The sequence below is a fragment of the Artemia sp. Qi Xiang Cuo genome, chromosome 18, assembly GCF_049724085.1.
Source record: "Artemia sp. Qi Xiang Cuo chromosome 18, ASM4972408v1, whole genome shotgun sequence".
NCBI classification, from domain to species: domain Eukaryota; kingdom Metazoa; phylum Arthropoda; class Branchiopoda; order Anostraca; family Artemiidae; genus Artemia; species Artemia sp. Qi Xiang Cuo.
This window is the reverse complement of record NC_142811.1, coordinates 530,244-550,348: the sequence shown is the minus strand read 5'-3', so window position 1 is coordinate 550,348 and position 20,105 is coordinate 530,244. Positions and strand designations below refer to the sequence as shown.

General features: G+C 35.2%; 1 protein-coding gene across 1 annotated transcript in view; it reads left to right on the top strand.

Annotated features, from left to right (window-relative positions):
- The window catches only part of LOC148941101 (uncharacterized), an 88,002-nt gene that overhangs the window by 41,076 nt on the left and 26,821 nt on the right, over positions 1-20,105 (top strand). The window contains exons 3-4 of the mRNA XM_089104272.1: positions 10,750-10,926; positions 14,156-14,334. Coding sequence (XP_088960398.1) covers positions 10,750-10,926; positions 14,156-14,334 — 356 coding nt within the window. The remainder of the gene's footprint in view (positions 1-10,749; positions 10,927-14,155; positions 14,335-20,105) is intronic.

Sequence of the window (20,105 nt, the reverse complement as noted above, 5' to 3'; positions counted from 1 at the left end):
TGACCGATTACGCAATCATTCTCACTAATGACTCTATGCCCATATTTGGTGTACTGACAGCATTAAACTAAATTGTAGATGGCAGCAGGGGTGACTCGTGGGAGTCGGACCCCCATCTCTACTATTCCTTACTTTCAGTTAAAAAAAACTTGTTTTTTTTATATTTAATTAAAATAAAGATTGAATAAAGAAAGTTATACCAAACATCTAGTCTTAGATTGACTCAGTTCATAATCTAATACAGTAAAATTACCAGCCAATATCACTCCGACCTAACCCACATCACAAGTCCAATTCCTTTACAATATAATAAATAATGCTTAAGAAATTACGCTACTAATCATAATGATGCAAATAACCATAAAACAAAAAAGGATGAACAGTTGACATAACTTCATTAGCAAACTTATTACCAAAAGTTATGGTGACAATTTGAAAATATTCTGCAAGCGAGTGATCATAGGCAGCGCATTCGCACTGCCTAAGTAAAGAACGATGTCGGCACAATGTATTATTTTTTTTTCCATACCAGGGCACTTCGTATCGAAGGAGTTGTTGTAGAAACTTCGGAAAGGGCTCATTCGATTGGAAATTGGAGTGGCTTGTGCCCTTTTTAATAATTGAAGGGGATTAGAGTGCAACTAGCCCCCCCACCCCACGCCCATCATTGCCCCCACAACAATCAATCACAAATATAAGATATCAATTTTGTTCAGCGTAGTTGATTTCCAGATATATAATATGTTTTTGAGGAGGACACCCCCCCCACAACCCTCAGGGCAAGGGTTTTAAGTTATGCCCTGAGGGCATATAAGAACGATGCTGGCACAATATATTATCTATTATTTTATTCCTTTAGAGCAGGGCACTTCGTATCGAAGAAGTTGTCGTAGAAACTTCGAAAAGGGTTCATTCAATTGGAAATTGGAGTGGCTTGTGCCCTCTTTAATGGTCGAAAGTGAATGGACGGCGACAAACACCCCTTCCACGCCGAACATTTCCCGAAACACATCCAATCAAAATTTTGAGATATTCATTTTGTTCAGCGTAGTTGATTTCCAGAAAGAAATTATGTTTTTGAGGAGGACGCTCCCCAACAGCCTTCCGGGCAAGGGTTGTAAGTTATGCCATGGGGGCATATAAGGTTTCTATAGGAGGTGTTGTCGTAGAAACTTAAAAAAAGGCTCATTCGATTGGAATTAAAGGGCTAGTGCCCTTTTTTATAGTCGAAAGTGATTGGAGGGCAACTAACCACCCTCTAACGCCCACCATATCCCCAAACAGATCCAATCCAAATTTGAAATAGCCATTTTATTCAACTTAGTTTTAATTTCTGGAATTAGGTCTTTGAGAATGACAACCCCCCCCCCACAGCCCTAATGACAAACGGTGTAAGTTATGCCCTGGGGGAATATGAGGTTTTTAAAGAAAGTGTGGTTGTAGAAACTTCAAAAAGGGCTCATTCAATTGAAAATTGAAATGGCTTGTGCCCTTTTTAATAGCCGAAAGTAATTGGAAGGCAACTAACCCCCCTTCCACTCCCACCATTTCCCCAAACACAAGCAATCAAAATTTTGAGATATCTATTTTGTTCCACGCAATTTAAAGTTCAGGAAATTATACATTTCAGCAGGACACTCTCCCCACAGTCTACAGGGCAAGGGTTATAAGTTATGCCCTGGGGGCATATAAGGTTTTTATAGAACGCGTTGTCGTAGGATCTTCAAAAAGCGCTCATTCAATTGGAAATTGAAATGGCTAGTGCCTTTTTTAATAGTCGAAAGTGATTGGAAGCAGGACACTCCAATCAAAATTTTTAGATCGCCATTTTGTTTCAAGCAGTTCAAGGTTCAGGAAATGATACCTTAGAGCAGGACACTCCCCACAGTTTTCAGGGTAACGGTTATAAGTTATGCCCTGGGGGCATATAAGTTTTTATTGAAATCTTTGTCGTAGAAACTTGAAAAAGAGCTCATTCGATTGAAAACTCAAAGGGCTAGTGCCCTTTTTAATAGTCGAAAGTGATTTGAGGGCAACTAATCCCCCTCTCACGCCCACCTTCCCCCCAAACACATCTAATCAAAATTTTTAGATAGCCATTTTATTCAACGTAGGTGAAAGTTTTTGAAATGAGGTCTTTAAAGATTAAAATCCCTCCCCCACAACCCTCAGGGCCAGGGTTGTAAGTTCTGACCTGGGGGTGTGTAAGGTTTTTATAGAAAGCGATGTTGTAAAAACATCAAAAAGGGATCCTTCAATTGGAAATTGAAAGGACTAGTACCCTTTTAATAGTCGGAAGTGATTGAAGGGCAACATACCCCCCTCTCACGCCCACTATTTCCCCAAACACATCTAATCAGAATTTTGAGATATCCATTTTGTTCAACGTAGTCGAAAGTTCTGGAAATTAGGTCTTTTAGGACAATAATCCCCTCAGAGCCCTCAGTGCACGGATTGTAAGTTATGCCCTGGGGGCATGTAAGGTTTATATAGAAAGTTGTTGCATAAATTTTTAAAAGGGCTCATTTGTTTGGGAATTGAAATTGCCCTTTTTAATACGGTAGTCGAAAGTGAGTGGAGAGTATTTGACCCCCTCCCACGCCCACCATTTCCCCAAACATATTCAATCATGATTTATAGATTGAAATGGCTTGTGCCCTTTTTAATAGCCGAAAGTAATTGGAAGGCAACTAACACCCCTTCCACTCCCACCATTTCCCCAAACACAAGCAATCAAAATTTTGAGATATCTATTTTGTTCCACGCAATTTAAAGTTCAGGAAATTATACATTTCAGCAGGACACTCCCCACAGTCTACAGGGCAAGGGTTGTAAGTTATGCCCTGGGGGCATGTAAGGTTTATATAGAAAGTTGTTGCATAAATTTTTAAAAGGGCTCATTTGTTTGGGAATTGAAATTGCCCTTTTTAATACGGTAGTCGAAAGTGAGTGGAGAGTATTTGACCCCCTCCCACGCCCACCATTTCCCCAAACATATTCAATCAAGGTTTAGAGATAGCCATTTTGTTCAACGCAGTTTAAAATTCTGGAAATTATGTATTTAAGGATGATAAATCCCCCCACAGCCCCTAGGACAAAGGTTATAAGTTTTGCCCTGGGGTCATATAAAGTTTGTATAGTTAGAGTTGTCGTAAAACTTCAAAAGGTGATTATTCAATTGGGAATTGAGAGGGCTAGTGCCCTTTTTAATAGTCGAAAGTGATTGGAGGGTAACTAACCACCCTTTCATGCGCACCATTCGTCTCAACAATCCAATTAAAATTTTCCAATAGCCTTTATTTTCAACGTAGTTGAAATTTCTCGAAACTTGGTCACTGATAACTCCAACCCTTACTCCCAGCCCTCATGGCAAGGGGGGTAAGTTATACTCTGGGGTTAAATAAGGTTTTCATAGAAAGTGTTGTCGTAGAAAGTTCATAAAGGCTCATTCGATTGGAAATTGAAAGGACGAGTGCCTTTTTTAATGGTTGAAAGTGATTGGAGAGCGACTAACGCCCCTCTCACGCCCACCATTTTCCCAGACACATCCAATCAAAATTTTGAGATAGCCATTTTTGTTTAACGTAGTTGAAAGGTACGGAAATTAGGTCTTAGAAGATGACAGCCACCCTCACAGCCCTTAGGGTAAGGGTTGTAATTTATACCCTGGGGGCATATAACGTGTTTATAGAAAGCGTTGTCGTAGAATCTGAAATAGGGCTCATTCGATTGGAAATCAAAAGGCCTAGTGCCCTTTTTAATAGTCGAAAGTGATTGGAAGGCTTGATATTTTTATAGTAAAGATCGATGTCTGTATAATATTAAATAAAAAAAACAAGTTTTTTTAACTGAAAGTAAGGAACGACGTTAAAACTTAAAACGAACAGAAATTATTCCGTATATGAAGGGGGCTGTCCCCTCCTCAACGCCTCGCTCTTTACGCTAAAGTTTTTTTATTGTTTAAAAAAATAGAGTTGTGAGAAAGTCAAACTTTAGCGTAAAGAGCGAGGCGTTGTGGAGGGACAGCCCCTTCATATACGGAATAATTTCTGTTCGTTTTAAGTTTTAACGTCGTTCCTTACTTTCAGTTAAAAAAACTTGTTTTTTTTATTTAATTTTTGAACGTTTTTGAATTAATGCAGGTTTTGATTTTGGCTCACCGTACATGAATAATTAAAACAAAATTTGCATATTATATTTGGTTAAATGGCTTTCTCGAAACTTGTTTAATTTTATTTACGAACGTTTTTATTAGTAATAAATATACGTAACTTAGAATTAACTTACGTAACGAACTTCTATATTCATAAATTTTTAACACGTATATTAGGGGGTTCGCCCCCTAGTCAATACCCTGCTCTTTAAACTATAGTTCGAATTTTTTTTTTCCAGTTCTTTAAAAATGACCTCTTAATCACAATCAGTTGATCAGTTGAAAAACTTGTTTTTTTTTATTTAATTCCTGATATTTTTATTTAATAATGATGGGAAATCCGGCGCCCCCGTCATAGCAATGTCCGTTCCCCCATGAACACTTCCTTCATGGAAAGATCCTTCCATATAGCCCCCGAACCGCTCCTTCCCCCACCTACCCGAACAAATCTCCTCTGAAAAAGTCTGTATACTTCCCAATAACCAATACTATATGTTAACATTGAGTAAAGTTCATAACTTTCAGCACTCCCCCTGGGGACTTTGGGGGATCAAGTCATCATAAAAGACATTTTTATCATATTTTCGACCATGCTGAACAAAATGGCTATCTCAAAATTTTGATCGGGTGACTTTGGGAAAAAAATGAGCGTGGGAGGGGGCCTAGTTGCCCTCCATTTTTTTTGGTCACTTAAAAAGGGCACTAGAACTTTTAATTTCCGTTCCACTGAGTCCTCCCACGATATTCTAGGACCACTGGGTCGATAAGATCACCCCTGAAAAAAAAAAAAAAACACCAAAAAAACAAATAAAAACGCACCCGTGATCTTTCTTCTGGCAAAAAATGCAAAATTACATATTTTTGTAAATAGGAGCTTGAAACCTCTACAGTAGGGTTCTCTGATACACTGAATATGATGGTGTGATTTTCATTAAGGTTCTATAACTTTTAGGGGGTCTTTCCCCCTTTTTTCGAAAATCAGCCAAATATTCTCAGGCACGTAACTTTTGATGGGTAAGATTAAACTTAATGAAACTTATATATTTGAAATCAGAATTAAAATCTGATTCTTTTGATGTATCTATTGGTATCAAAATCCCGTTTTTTAGAGTTTCGGTTACCATTGAGCTGGGTCGCTCCTTACTTACAGTTCGTTACCACGAACTGTTTGATATGATTTTTTTGTTGTTGTTGTTGTTCAGACAAGGGCACTTCGTATCCAAGGAGTTGTCGTAGGAACTTCGAAAAGTGCTCATTTGATTGAAAATAGAAAGGGTTGATCCCCTTTTTAATAGTCGAAAGAGATTGGAGGGCAACTAATCTCCATCCCACGCCCACCCTCACATTTGCATTTATATTTAAAAACTAAATGTTGCCATAAGATCATATAAAAATGCACAGTGTTAATGCTAATTCCCAATAAGGCATCACAGCAGTATACCAAGAACGACTAAGGGTATTATGTTCAAACTTTCGGGGCTACTTCTGATCTTAAAATTTAATAAAATCAAAACAACGTAAGTGTATCCATGCTATCAAAGAAAGTAAACAGATTTTTTTGCGAATGGTATCAAGTTTTCCATTTCAGGTCAACTAGAGGAGGTATGAAACTATTTGTGTCCAGATTTTTAAAAGGGTGTATGTTGTTAAAAATTGCTAAAAAAATTTCTCCAGCATACAAATAGCAGACCAAACTATAAAGTCTTAAAAAGCAAAAAGATTTAAAGCATTATTTTCTTCTTCCCTGAAAAGACTATGTCAATATAAAACGAACAGAAATCTATTAAAAGAACTTTTTCCACAAAATAAGTTTTTCAAAGAAAAGTAAAGAACTCCATTAAACCAAAAATAAGCAAAAATAAAATCAAATAAAATACCAAGCGTGAAACTACCACAAATCAGCATCGACAAATAAATGAAACCCAAAACGAACAGAAATTACAATAAATAACCGAGTCAAACTCAAAACGAGCAGAAATTAACATAAGTTGTGCTCAAATCCCCTATGCCTTCCCAAGGCCAGAACATAATTTGCACTTTATTGAACAAAAAACAAATGAATGTGCATTGTCAGTTTAATATACATATACTGATATTTAGTAATCAAAATGTTAATATTAATTGAATTATTAAAGTTATAAAAGTAAGAACATTTATATTTTTTCAGTAAAGTGCAAATTAGTTTTGCACTAATTTGCAAATTTTCAAACTAGTGCAATAAAGTTTTTTTTTAATTGGAAATGGAAACTTCCTTGGAGGGCGTAAAGAGGAAGGCTTTGAATAGATTGGGAATGATGAGAAGCGTGTATTGGCCTCAAGCGGCTAGGTGCTGCGGTGAGTTATTGGTAGTAGTTGAGTGACACTGTTTTGTTTTCAGTGGAAGCTCATTCAAGAATGTTGGGTAAAAAATAGAGAAAGCCGTTTTTGTCTTCAACTTTTGGGTTTCCTAGAATTATAAAAGTAATTGAGACAATTCAGGCAATAAGATTAAAATTTCTAACAAAAAGTTGAGAGCTTTACAGATCCTTTGAATGTATATACAATGGTGAGCAAGATACAATCTGGTAGGATTTGTAGTCAAGAATTATTTTGCCAAAAATTTGTTTCTTGCCTTAATAATCAGTTGGGCTTGAGTAGCACATATTTCATGTACTGCTGCTCAGGAAGGGAATATCAACACGTTTTAAGCATAAATGTTAGCTCGACTACAATTAGCTAGTGATTAGTTTAAATTCATCAGTTTAAAAATTTAATGGGAATAACTAATATAATTAAAAGGAAAAGTCAAAATTTTTAAGATATTGCACCTTTTGAAGTCACAATGGTAAATATAGCATTTTTAGTTGGTAAAGTTGAACTAACACAAGAGAGACTAAATATTATGTGAATTAATGATGTATTCAATGGGAAAAACTTAGAGAAAATTTACCACCACTTGACGGTACATTCTCAAAAATTCTCAACATTCTCAAAAAATAATATACAGCTTTTTAACAACGTGGTTATATCCGAATTTTCAATCAACCCTTGCTAGTTTGTTGTTAGATAAAGTCTAGGAAACAATTTTTCTATAAATCACTTTCAGCAGTTGAGTCCTTGTCTTATGAAATTAATGACAGCATTAGACATTCTGCAGCTGGTGCAACACTCTCAGGACCAGATTTACAGATTTGGCGCTCCTAGGTCTAAGGGTTTTTGCATTACTGTTTTTGCGATATTTTTATGAAAATTTCCATAAGTTCGGGGATAGTGTTTCACCAAATGCAGAATGTCTAATGCTGTCATTAATTTAAAAAACAAGGAATCAACTGCTGGTAGTGATTTCTAGAAAAATCGTTTCCTGAACAGATCACAACTGATAAGCCAAAAGTAATGAAAGAGAAAGGGGATACCGACCTCTCAGCTGCCATTCTTGGGAGACATCAGGCAGTTTATAAGTGGCCACGAAATTCCAAGGTTATTTTAAACTCACTTTTCTGTGAATAGGCAGTGCAGTAGCAGAGTAAACCTGGCACTTTGACAATAAATCATATCAGTCCAGTTTTTATTAAGAAAAAAAATCACTAAGTGATAATTTTTTGCGCCCCCTGACATAGTGCGCCCCTAGACCTGGGCCTATTGGTAAATCCAGACCTGAGCATTGAAGTTGGTCATAAAATTATGAAACACTATGCTGGTGAAGTGTATTGTTCCCTCAATTTTTCCATGTCTGTCATCCTAGACATCCCGGAAACGAATTAGAGGCCGCTCTAAAAGCGTCCTGCATCAAACATCTTGGGAAAGTTCAACATTGATCTGCCTGAAATTAACCTGTCTGCTAATTAACTGCTTGCTGCTAATTAACTACCTGTCAGCTAATTAAGCTGCTTGAAATTAACCTCTCTGTTATTTAACTGCTTGCTGCTAATTAACTGCCTGTCTGCTAATTAAGCTGCTTGAAATTAGCCTGTCTGTTAATTTCATTTTGTGGATGTTTTTATATAAGCTAATCCCCACTGTACTGATGTTACAAGGAGGATTACTACTGTAACAATCTTGTTATCAAAGAAGATTGTTACCACTAGATAACAATCTTGGCTCAGTAGAAGCAGTTAAATCTAACTATTATTTCTGTCATATCTCACGACTTTCTCGTTTTTTTTCTTCGCTTTGTGGTGGCTGCAAAACATCAGTAGGGAATAAAGAAATATACAAGAATTTCTGCTGTAAAAGGGCAGTCTTAAAATTATAAAACATTAGGCGGATAACTTTTTGTGGGATTTCCTTAACGAGAACCAAACAGCATTTTGTAAATGTTATGATAATTTGGAAAAAAAAATTGATGAATTTTATCTGAAATCTTTTACGGCATTTGTGATGAGAAGATCAATTCCGCAATTCCCGTGGATGTCTCAAGCGGGGCTCCAACGGCGTCAATAAAGCTGATAAAGCTGTGCACAAAGTTAATAAACTGTTATCTTCACATGACTTTGTTGACTTTACTTCTGTCGGGAATAAGTTAAACTTTCTTTATCTTTTTAAAGAAAGTCCGCAAAGTTCAGCCAATAGCAGATGACGTGCGGAAAATTTCAAATAAACAAAATACAAATTTATTTCTACAAATATAATCGTGTATGCTTGTTTAAATATTTAGCTTTGTAAAAGAAACAAAAAATATTTTCATTTACTATTGAAAGGAAAAAATGCTTAAAAAGATGGTTTTCTCAGCTCCATGTCTGAGTATTTCAGTTACTTTCTATGAAAAACTGCTGTTAAGTCAAAAAGATGAAATCCTTGTGTGAGTGGGACAAACTTTATGGTTCGTACTTTCAAGACAAGTTTTGTTAACTTTATTGACGCCGTGGGAGCCCCGCATCAAAGTATTCTTAAATGTGGGAAGAAGACAGCAAGCCTTTGGAAATCGTAAACATTTTGGTCTACAGACTTCAGCTTCAATTCTGTACGGTTTACAGAATTGTTTATAAATTAGCTGCTTTTAAAGCTAAGTTTCTATATTATAATAGTATCTTCCTGTAATGTGGAAAAGTCGAAAAAAGTGCTGAGAAAGTGATAAACTCTGAGGGTGCTGTTTTTCTAGTGGGTGCCAGTTAAGGTTAGGAGGGTTTGTCTCCTTCACTGCATTCAAATTTTTTTTTTTTTTGTATTTTCATTTAGATTATCGAATAACCCCATCCCTAGATTTAGAAATAAGGTTATTGTATTTTCATTAAGAAATAGACTACCCCCAATACCTAGACTTTTGTGAATTGGTACAAAACTGCTCATACGAGCAAGGTGACCAGCCAAATAAACTTAATGTTGTTTGGGATGGATGTGTTGGAGAAGCCGAGGTGAAATTTACTTTATATTATCTTTTGTTTCTATAGTTGATAAACGTCTATCAAATTCCTACCCACTTGTCAACCTGTGAGTCATAATAGTTTCCCATAGTTCTATTGCGCCTCCAAGTAAGCGGCACTTGAAATATAAGTGAGAGAAAAGCAGAATTTCAAGTACAACTTGAAAAACACCAAATTCTTGAATGAAGCAGAGAAAGGTCCTGACAAACCATCCGAAGGTAATCTGAAACTTTTTGGAAGACGTAAAGAGCAAAGCTTTGAACTATTAGTAAAGGGTGAGGGTGAAGTAGGATAGTAACAAGCCTTCGCTGTGTCATCTTTTGTGTGAGAACAATTCCATAGAAGCATTCAAAAATGTTCTATTGTTGGTTTTTCAGCCTCTAACAAAGCTCAATTATTTGTCAATTCAAATAGGATTATTTTTTACTGCTAAAAGTCTGTGAGGGTAATTGCTTTATCCAAATGTGGAAAGGGAAAAAGCCTCCAATTTTTTGTCTGTCTGTTCTCTCAAGGATTTTTAGAATATAATCCACTTTAGACTGTTGGCAGTTTTTTGTTGTTGAATCACTTGATATACAGAAAATAAAAATTAAAACGAAACAAAAATTTATTCTGTCAGTTCAATTCTAAATTCACACAAGTTGAAAAACTGCGTAATATAATAAGGCTCATACTTCAGAATTGTAATATTGTCATACAATGGGAAAACTAATGCTATTTTTGGAGTGCCACAACGATTTATACCTGGGCCTCTTCTATATTATTTATAGATATTCTTGATTATATCAGTTGAGACAATCATTTTTGGTTTTAGAGTTTTTGTTCCTATTAGATTTTGAGTCTTGAAATGTTACTTTATTTTAACAGGCAACTAAAATGACGACAGAATTTAATTTTTGCTATAAATAAACGTAAAATTTTAATTGTAGTTAGTAATATCATTAAAACGAACCTGACTTAGTTTTAGTAATTTAAAGGAAAAGGGGGCATATGTTCAGTGACGTAGGCTCTGAAATAAAGTTACTTGTTGTCTTTTTTTTACCATGGGTCTATCTCCAACCCCCTCTCGCTCCCTCTAGTCAGTGTCTAAATTAATTCTAAAGGTCGTAGGTTGTTTTTCCTCAGATTTAAAATTGCCTTTTCTCTTATCCTTTTCTTATTCTCTTACGTTGACTTGCTTATAGCTTATAGCTATACCATCTTTGCGAATTTTGTTAAATTTTATTATTTTGATTTTCTGACTATTTCTTTTTCAAGGTTGATGGAGACGGTGTGAAAACAAATAAGAGGAAAAATAGATGTTACAAATGTCCGATTTGCCCCGTCAAAACTAAATCAGCCTCAAAGCTTGAAACGCATATTCAGGTTCATGGAGTCAAACAATTCCAATGTGAGGTTTGCGGGAAAGAATTTCTCTCCAATATAGGGCTTAAGGTAAGCTATGAAAGATAAAATTTGGTACATATGTCTACACACCCAGATGGTAAGCGATTCTTCTTTTAGATTTGCCTGAAGAGCCAGGTCATCAGAAAAAGTGTGGCCTTAAACTGAACCATTTTATATTGAAGGGGCATGAAGTTCAACAACATTCTTCAACTTTCAGAGAATGTTGAGGGGGACGTTGTACTTAAAACACTAGGTGCATCCCAGTTGATAAAAGGGTGTATCTGCAATATATATTTGGAATGGCTAAGATTAACAAGTTGAAACTTTCAGAAAATGTCGACTTGGCTGTTGAACTAATTCCAAAAGTACCTGGTTCATCCAGGTTGTCAATACGCTATGTCTACAATATCTTAAGAGCAGCTAAGGATATCAAGTTAAAACTTTTAAGAGAATGCTTAGGAGGATGTCGAACTTGATCAAAAGAAATTATCTTTATCCTGTGTCCAAAGGGCGTATCAGCAGTATCTCAGGAACATCCAAGATTATTAAATTTAAACTTTCAAGATATGTCGAATGGGATGTTGAACTAGTTAAAAAAAACCTTGCGCATCCTGGTTATCAAAATGTGTAATGATATAAAGTTGAAACTTTCAGAGAATTTGGAGGGTATGTTAACTTAATCAAAAGATGTTATTTAGATCCTAATTGTCAAAAGAGCATATCTCCAATATCTCAGGAATCATTAATTTGAGAGCCTCATGGGATTTTGATCTCAACCAAAAGACATTATGTGCGTTAAGGTTATCAAATGACATCTTTCCAACACTTCACAAGCAAGAGTCACGTCACACTCGCAAATATATTGAAATAAATCAAAAGATAAAATTGGATCCAGGCTATAAAAATAGTATGGTGCAATATATCAGGAACGGTAAGGGTATAAAGCCGAAAATCAAAAGGCACTATGTGCCTCAAGTAATCAAAACGACGTATTTAAAATTTCTCAAGAACGGCTAGGGTATCAAACTTGAACTTTGACGAAGTGTTGAAAGGGATCTTGAATTCGATCAAAGAACATTGTGTTCATCAAAATTGTCAGAATAATATCTTTTCCATAGCACACAAAGCAAAAGCTCACGTCAAAGTCACAAATTAAAAAATACAAAGTATTAGAAATAAAGAAAGCGGAGAGATGTCTCTGATATGTATTTAATCTGTTATTTTATTTTCAGTCATATGTAATCTTTTGGACATTCTCTCAGAAGGACTCTTTTGAGTATATTATCTAGAAATTGCTGTTGGGTCAGTACTTTAATTCAAGAACCGTGCCAAAGCTTGATTTCAAATTGAACGAAATATGTGCAACAATTATATTGACCACAGTCAAAGCCAACGCTCAAATTACCTTAGGCAGCTTAAGAATTTACATTAGAGTTTGACATTTTAATTCTTAAGTCAAAAATCAGAAAACGTGGAGAAATATTTATAATTTCAACCACCAAATAGCACTTTGACAATAAAAACACGAACAGAAATTAATTAAAAAAGAAAGAATTCCCGAAAAAGAAGTTCTTCAAAGAAAAGTAAAGAGCAACATTAAAACTCCAGTCGACCAAAAATAAAGTACTATAGTAATTATTCAAACTTAAAAAGACTAGAAATCAGTATCAAAGAATAAATAAAACCCAAAAGGGACAGAAAATAAAACCCAAAAGGAACAGAAAATAAAACCGAAAAGGAACAGAAAATAAAATGAATAACCATACCAAGTATCAAGTTAGGAAGAGGGCAATTGCTAAGCTCCTGTTCACAGTAATTTTCGTTCGTTTAAGTTTGAGCATTTATTTTATTTTTTACTGGTTTTAAGATTTAAATAATCATCTGTATCAGTATCTATTATTTTTATATTTGATATGGTAATTCACTTTAGTTTCTGTTCGTTTTGGGTTTCATTTATTCTGTAATAGTAATTTTTTGGTCGTTTTCAATTTGAATTATTATGACTTCGTTTCTGCTCGTTTTAAGTTTTCATATGGCTTTTTATTTTTCTTTGAAAAACTTCTTTTTATGTGTTTTTTCTTTGAATTAATAACAAGCAATGATTGCTACGACTTGATAAAACTTTTTTTTTTCTATTATCCAAGAAAGTTCAGATGTAACTTTGGCATTTACTGTTGAGCATATCATCATTTGAACTGGATGAGATTTCCTCGTCTTCTCTTAATCTGTCGACAAGCTTTGAGTAATTTTTCTATCCAATTTTGCAATAATTACCTGTTTTTGTCAAATTGATTTTCATCGATGTAACTTCTTCTTCTTCTTCTATTAAGTTAAAAAGTCTATACCACTACCAAGAACGTATATAGAATTTTAAGTTGGCGAGAGTAACCATTTAGGAAGGGGACATAAATTCGTAAATTGAAAAATTATACTTCGTATATACAGTATTAGTGAAAAACTAAAGAAACATAAAATTTCAGGGACCGCTTGTCAGAACGTTTGAAACTTTTTCGTGCGTCACTGAGTAAGTATTTACAAGGACTATATTTATTTTGTTATATTGATAAACTTGCTATTAGAGAGAAAGCAATTGTTATGGAAATCCTTTTTATTCATTTTTGCAGTTGTGCTGACATACAAATATCGATTTTTGGCTTGGTCCTAAAAAGCTAGCCAAAAAAAAAAGAAAATACAGCCCTTCACAGGTGTCACAATCCTCCGTGGTCTTTCTAGCTATACTATTGATAAGAAACAAGCTTTAACTTCTTAATGTTTGATTAAATTTCGTGGGTATTTTTCATTAATAGTATTCAAGCATGAAATTAGGAGGCAGCGACTAATTGACAGCAACCTGTGGCACTAGAAGCATGTCTAAAACCAAACCAGTTATCTTTTAAACCTGTTAATCTTTTACATGCTGACCAATGGTCTGCATAGAGCAGATATGGATCTCCTGATTCACTACCTTCAGCCGGGGGTGCATTGCGTCGCTGGGAGAAAATCATCCGACGCTTCCCGTGTTTTCCCCCAGTGGGTCGACTCCAGCAGAGCTTGCAAAGTCACATCGCTGACCACCGCTTCAAACCAAATAAACACTGACACCTGATAAGTGTTTTTGGAATAAGAACCAGAATCGGTAATCGTATCAAAATATAGACATTGAAACGGAACGGGGATTAGAAACAGAATAGGGAAACACTTTTGCATCGTCTCATCTCTAGAATAAATGCCGCTATTTTATTTTCAATTTTTGTTTTTAGATATTATCTGCTTTCAGAACCATGGAAAAGTTCACGAAGAAAAGGAATTCCCTTGCTCTGAATGTACTATGGTCTTCAAATCTGTATACCTCCTGAGAAAGCACGAAAGATTCGATCATTTTGGCCAAAAGGGGTTTACTTGTCCCTTCTGCAATAAGTCGTTCTCAACTCAACAGATTCTCAATAATCATGTTAGGTAACTGACAATTTGTTACTTTTTTAATGAATATTTGAGTAATCTTTGTGGCTTTGATATCTTTTATTCATTAGGCTCGTGCAAAAGTAAGGAAATCATCCTCCCGTTTCCTCAAAAAATTTAATTGAGAACAGTCCTCTAATTTAATGGGACAATTTGTTATTATTTGTGGGCATTTAGAGGACATAAATTAAAGCAAAAAATTCTAGTTTTATAATAGAAAGTAAATTAAAGACGTCATATCTTCGTGATGTGTTTTTACCCGCTCCTTTCGACGAAAAATCCTGAGGGTCCGTCGGACAGTCCGACCAAATTTCCAGTTTTTATCCGCCAGTGCTGTAAAATTGGACGTACGGCCAAGGATGTCAAACAGAGAAAATTTTGGGGTATGTGTTGAGAAGACTGACTGACCATATCATCAAGTAAGTGATTCTAGCTCTTCGTTGGCCAGATTGATATAGGTGGTTGATTGAAGAATTGGCAAGCAATATTCAGAATCTGTCTCAAGCCCATTGTGGGGTTTTGTAACCTCTCCAAAGGGTAAGGTAGCTACTCGGTCTGGTTTACCGAAGGTCTGACACAAAATTGTAACTGACTTCGCATGAAGTCTGATCACATGGAGTCTGATAAAACAACTCACATGGAGTCTTCTAGATTCCGGATAATGTAAATCGTATCCTGCAACGGATTCAAGCACAAATTGGAAAGTAAATAGCAACGCAAAAATCGAAAATGGATGGAAATTCCTTTAAATATGACTAACGTACCAGTCTATTCACCTTGAAAAAAAGAAGATGATTCACCCTTAAGGTCATTCGATACCTTAAGGGGTCACCCTATCTTGTCAATTACAAGCTTTTTTAATTTGTCTGGCCAAACTGTTCAAAATTAGCTGGATGGTCTTACCATAACTTGTATAGCTAAGATAAGAGATCCAAATAAACGACGGAAAACTAAAAGCCGAGACCTACTTTCCCAACCGATCCGAGTAAACAACAGAAAACTAAAAGCCGAGGCCTACGTTCCCAACCGGTCCGAGTAAACAACAGAAAACTAAAAGCCTAGGCCTACTTTCCCAACCGATCCGAGTAAACAACAGAAAACTAAAAGCCGAGACCTACTTTCCCAACCGATCCGAGTTAATAACAGAAAACTAAAAGCCGAGACCTGCTTTCCCAACCGATCCGAGTAAACAACAGAAAACTAAAAGCCGAGACCTACTTTCCCAGAAATCTTAGGAAAATCATTTAACTTCTCCCGCTTTGTGCTGAAGATAGAGATATTCAGATTTAATGAAACTTGCATCATTAAAAAACTTAATTTTTTTTATTGAACGGAGCAGAATTTTCTTTTTAGAGTTCTAGAAAGGGCAGTCCCCAAAAATATTCTAGGTATACCTGCTTGGAAAACATTAAAAATCAGCTCAAAAAAAGTCTCATTGAATAATTTGACAGCTTTTGAAGTTGTCTGCTGTATGCACATTGATTAGACAGCATTTCCCTTACAATTGGTAAGAGATTATAGGTTACCTTTGTTTTAAAGTAGCCTCTCGTTAGCTTTATGAATTGTTGACACATCTAAGACATGGGCGTACGGAGGTGGAGGGGGGCTGGTACCCCCTAGAACTTCCAATTTACACTAGATATGGCTGAAAAGCAGATGGTTGAAAAAGCGGTTGAAAAAAGGTAGATGGCTAAAAAGCAGTTGATAAAAGGTAGATGGTTGAAAAAGCTGGAAATAAACAGCTGGAATGACAGAATAAAAGTCAAACAAGAAGCAATTATCCATAATGTCTTGGAAAGATTTAGCTCTAATCCAAGAAGATTGGTTAATGCTGAAGCTTATTGATGATTTTTTTGTGATTACTTATTAATAACGATTTCATAGGTATGATAGAACTTGCTGGCAATGTAAGGTTTTGTGAACTGACAATATAAATTCAGCTTCCTCTCCCCTGCCCTTTATCACAGAATCGAATGCCCCTCCCCTAGACAAGAAGCTACGTACGCCAATGATCTAAGATCCTTTATCAATTTATATCAAAATTACTTTGGGAGCTCCCTGTGGTGCTGATAAATTTTTGCTAATGAGCCCTTTGTCTTTGAGACTGTCAGTAGACGCTGAGGGTCGTATAATGGCATTTTGGTATCGAATGTCCTTAAAATCATCCGAAGATGAAAGCACACTTATTCTCACTACACTGGAATTGTTACCCTATCAAATCGCGAGCTATGGTAGGGGAGAGCTTAGAGAACACTCAAAAACCCATTAGATGCATATAATGTTGGTAATAGTGTAATAGCAAAGAGAAAGAGAGATTTCTGTCCCATAGCTTCGTCTTAAAAAGTAGGTTTTACTTTCATTGGTTTATTTCTTCCGCGGAATTATCAAGCTATTGTTCGTTATTCCTTTATAAAGAGAAAACAGCCCCTATTTTTTAAAAGGGCTTAACTAATAGTGTTTTTTCTGATACTAACAAATCACTGCAGCACCATCTCTCCTGAGGCCAGTAGAGGTGCGCACGCTTTTCCTCAACCCCAATCTATTCAAAGCTTCACTTTCTATTCCCTTCAATGTAGTTCTAGTTTCCTTTAAATCTTTTCTTAGGGCCTTGTCCCACCCTGTTCAGAGACATTTTCTTCCCATGGCCTCTGATTTAAATAAAAAAACAACAATTTTTTTTTAACTGAAAGTAAGGAACGACGTTAAAACTTAATGGCTTAAATGGCTTTCTAAAACTTAAATGGCTTTCTCGAAACTTGTTTAATTTTATTTACGAACGTTTTTATTAGTAATAAATATACGTAACTTACGAATTAACTTACGAATTAATTTAAGTAACGAACTTCTATATTCATAAATTTTTAACACGAATATTAGTGGTTTCGCCCCCTAGTCAATACCTTGCTCTTTAAGCTAAAGTTCGATTTTTTTCCAAATACTTTAAAAATGACCCCTTAATTACAATCAGTTGATCAGTTGAAATCAGTTGAAAAACTTGTTTTTTTATTTAATTTCTGATCTTTTTCTTTAATAATGCTGGGAAATCCGGTGCCCCCTTCATAGCAAGGTCCCTTCCACCATGACAACTTCCTTCATGGAAAGATCCTCCCATATAATTCATATGGGATAATAATCCATATATTCCTTTCCAATGAGCCCTCCCACGATATTCTAGGACCCTTGGGTCGATACGAAAACCCCTGAAAAAAAAAAAAAAAAAAATAAACACGCATCCGTGATCTTTCTTCTGGGTAAAAATGCAAAATTCAACGTTTTTGTAGATAGTTGCCTGAAACCTCTACAGTAGGGTTATCTGATACGCTGAATCTGATGGCGTTTTGTTCATTAAGGTTCTGTAACTTTTAGGGGGTCTTTCCCCCTTTTTTTCGAAAATCAGCCAAATTTTCTCAGGCGCTTAACTTTTGATAGTTAGGACTAAACTTGATGAAAGTTATATATTTGAAATCAGCATTAAAATTTTATTCTTTTGATGTATCTATTGGTATCAAAATTCCGTTTTTTAGAGTTTCGGTTACCATTGAGCCGGGTCGCTCCTTACTTACAGTTCGTTACCACGAACTGATTGATTAATGACAAAAAAAATGAATGTCTCTTCATGCAGAAGACAAGAAGAAAGTATCCCCTGATCCCATTAAAAAGTTGGCCTGAGTCTACCTGTACATATATAATTGTTCACGCTAGGTTCTTTACAAATCAGATGAAACTTTGTGTTCGACTCGTGCAAAATTTTCACTTGCAATTTTTAAATCCAGTGCGGTATGTTTTTTAATGAAAGACGAATCGTTTTTTTTTGCCAGCTAGCTCTTATTAAAGATGAAGAATTCAACTTGTTATATGAAATTTTTTAGCCTGTGACAAATTTTTGCAAAATTAAAGATAGTTTCCCACCGAGTGCGGTGGTTACGTTGTGTTGTCGAGGACCCAGTATTAAACTCTAAGCCAGCGAACATTGAAACTTATAGGAGTTGAAACTGGAACTAATGTCATGTAGAAAAAATACCAACGCCATCTACCGTCTTGACCATTTTTGCTTTTTTAATCCACCCTAAGTTGCTGCATAATTGTCTTTTTAGACCCTTTAAAATGTAGGTGAGGTTAAAGAATGCAGATTGTTACCAACAGTAGGCCTACCAGCTTAAAACCAACCAGCCTATTCAGTGTTTTCATACCCTGTTAATTAGACTGACCGTATTTTTTTTTTTATTCGTACCTTACTTTGAGCATAATTTTAATTCCTAATGATTTTATAAGTGTACTGTAAATAAATGTATTAGTGTGTAATTGGCAATGTAAATGACAATCTAATGCTTTGATGCAGTGATGGAGAATTAAGGAGTTATTTATTTATTTATTTTTCATTTGTAATTCAATGTTGTTCTTCACAGTTAAATTTGTATTATAGCTAATTAGTCATAGTACTACAGAAAAGTCGAAGGAAAAGCTCGTAAATAGTTGGATTTTCTTAATATTTATGTTTCATTTAATCAAAATAGAGTTTTGTCCGCGTGTGTGAATAACATTTTGTAACCTAAATACATATTTAATGTCATTTTTGTCAGATAATTGCTGGCGAAACCAGGTATGCTCTATACGAAGTAAAAAACACAAACTCAGTTTTTGGATTTTCTTTTTTTTAGTACAACTTATTATACGAATTTGAAGCTTCATGTTTGCGAAGTTCTCATAGAAGACCGTTAGCAAATGGCGTAAAATCCTTATGTGGCAACGTTGTTAAAGTAGATCTATAATTCGTCATTGGATCGCTTGTATTTATTAAAGTATCAAGGACATCAAAATAAAACAATGATATGCCTTCTGAACTCCTTTTAGGTATATTCATACCTAACAATTGAAATTTTCAAAAAAAATTTTTTATGATTGTTTCAAAAAAATGAAGCTTTTATGGTAATATCACAATTTTGTCAGCGTTGCTACGTTGAACATTGAAATTAAATCAAACAATTAGTTAGCTAATATTAACAACGCTCATCGTCCGAGAAAATTCAAAATTAACAATTTATTGATTCCCCAAAACAACTGCACGTTTAAAGGAAACCTATGTTTTCAATGTAGCGTTTGCTACGGGAAGGCGTCATAACATCTAACCGTCAGGAGCACTAACGTCAGGACATCAACAAAATCCGTCAGAATCACTAACTGTTATAACATCTAAAATTTTAAAACTTTAGTTTTTTGGGGTGTAGGGGGGAAAAGGTACCTAGGTTAGGTTACGTATTTAATATATGCTATGCTTTACCCCCACCCCCCTGATGTGCTAATATATAGCCGAAATTTGTTTCTAAACTATTATATACTTATTACTATTATATAAAGTTATAATTGTTTTTCCATGTTATAACGGTTAGTGGTTCTGACGTTTAGATGTTATGACATTTAGTGCTTGTGTCGGTTAGTCGAAATGGTAACACCCCGTTTGCTACAGTCAAAAAAGATACAATCAGGTAAAATTGTGTTTGGTATTTGTTCAATCTTTGAAATTAGTAGCCTAGCTCTTAATAAATAAAGGGAAATTAGTAGCCTAGCTCTTAATAAATAAAGGGAAAAAAAGAACAAACTATTTACTGAATATCCCCTAATCCCTCTGTTTACATATTGTGAGCTTACATCTGGCCAATAAAATGTACATAATATAATACAGATCTTTCAATTAAAAGTGAAATAATTAAAGCAAAAAAAAAAAATCGCCTTACGTGCAAATTGTCAAACGATTTTCGTATCGCCCCGCG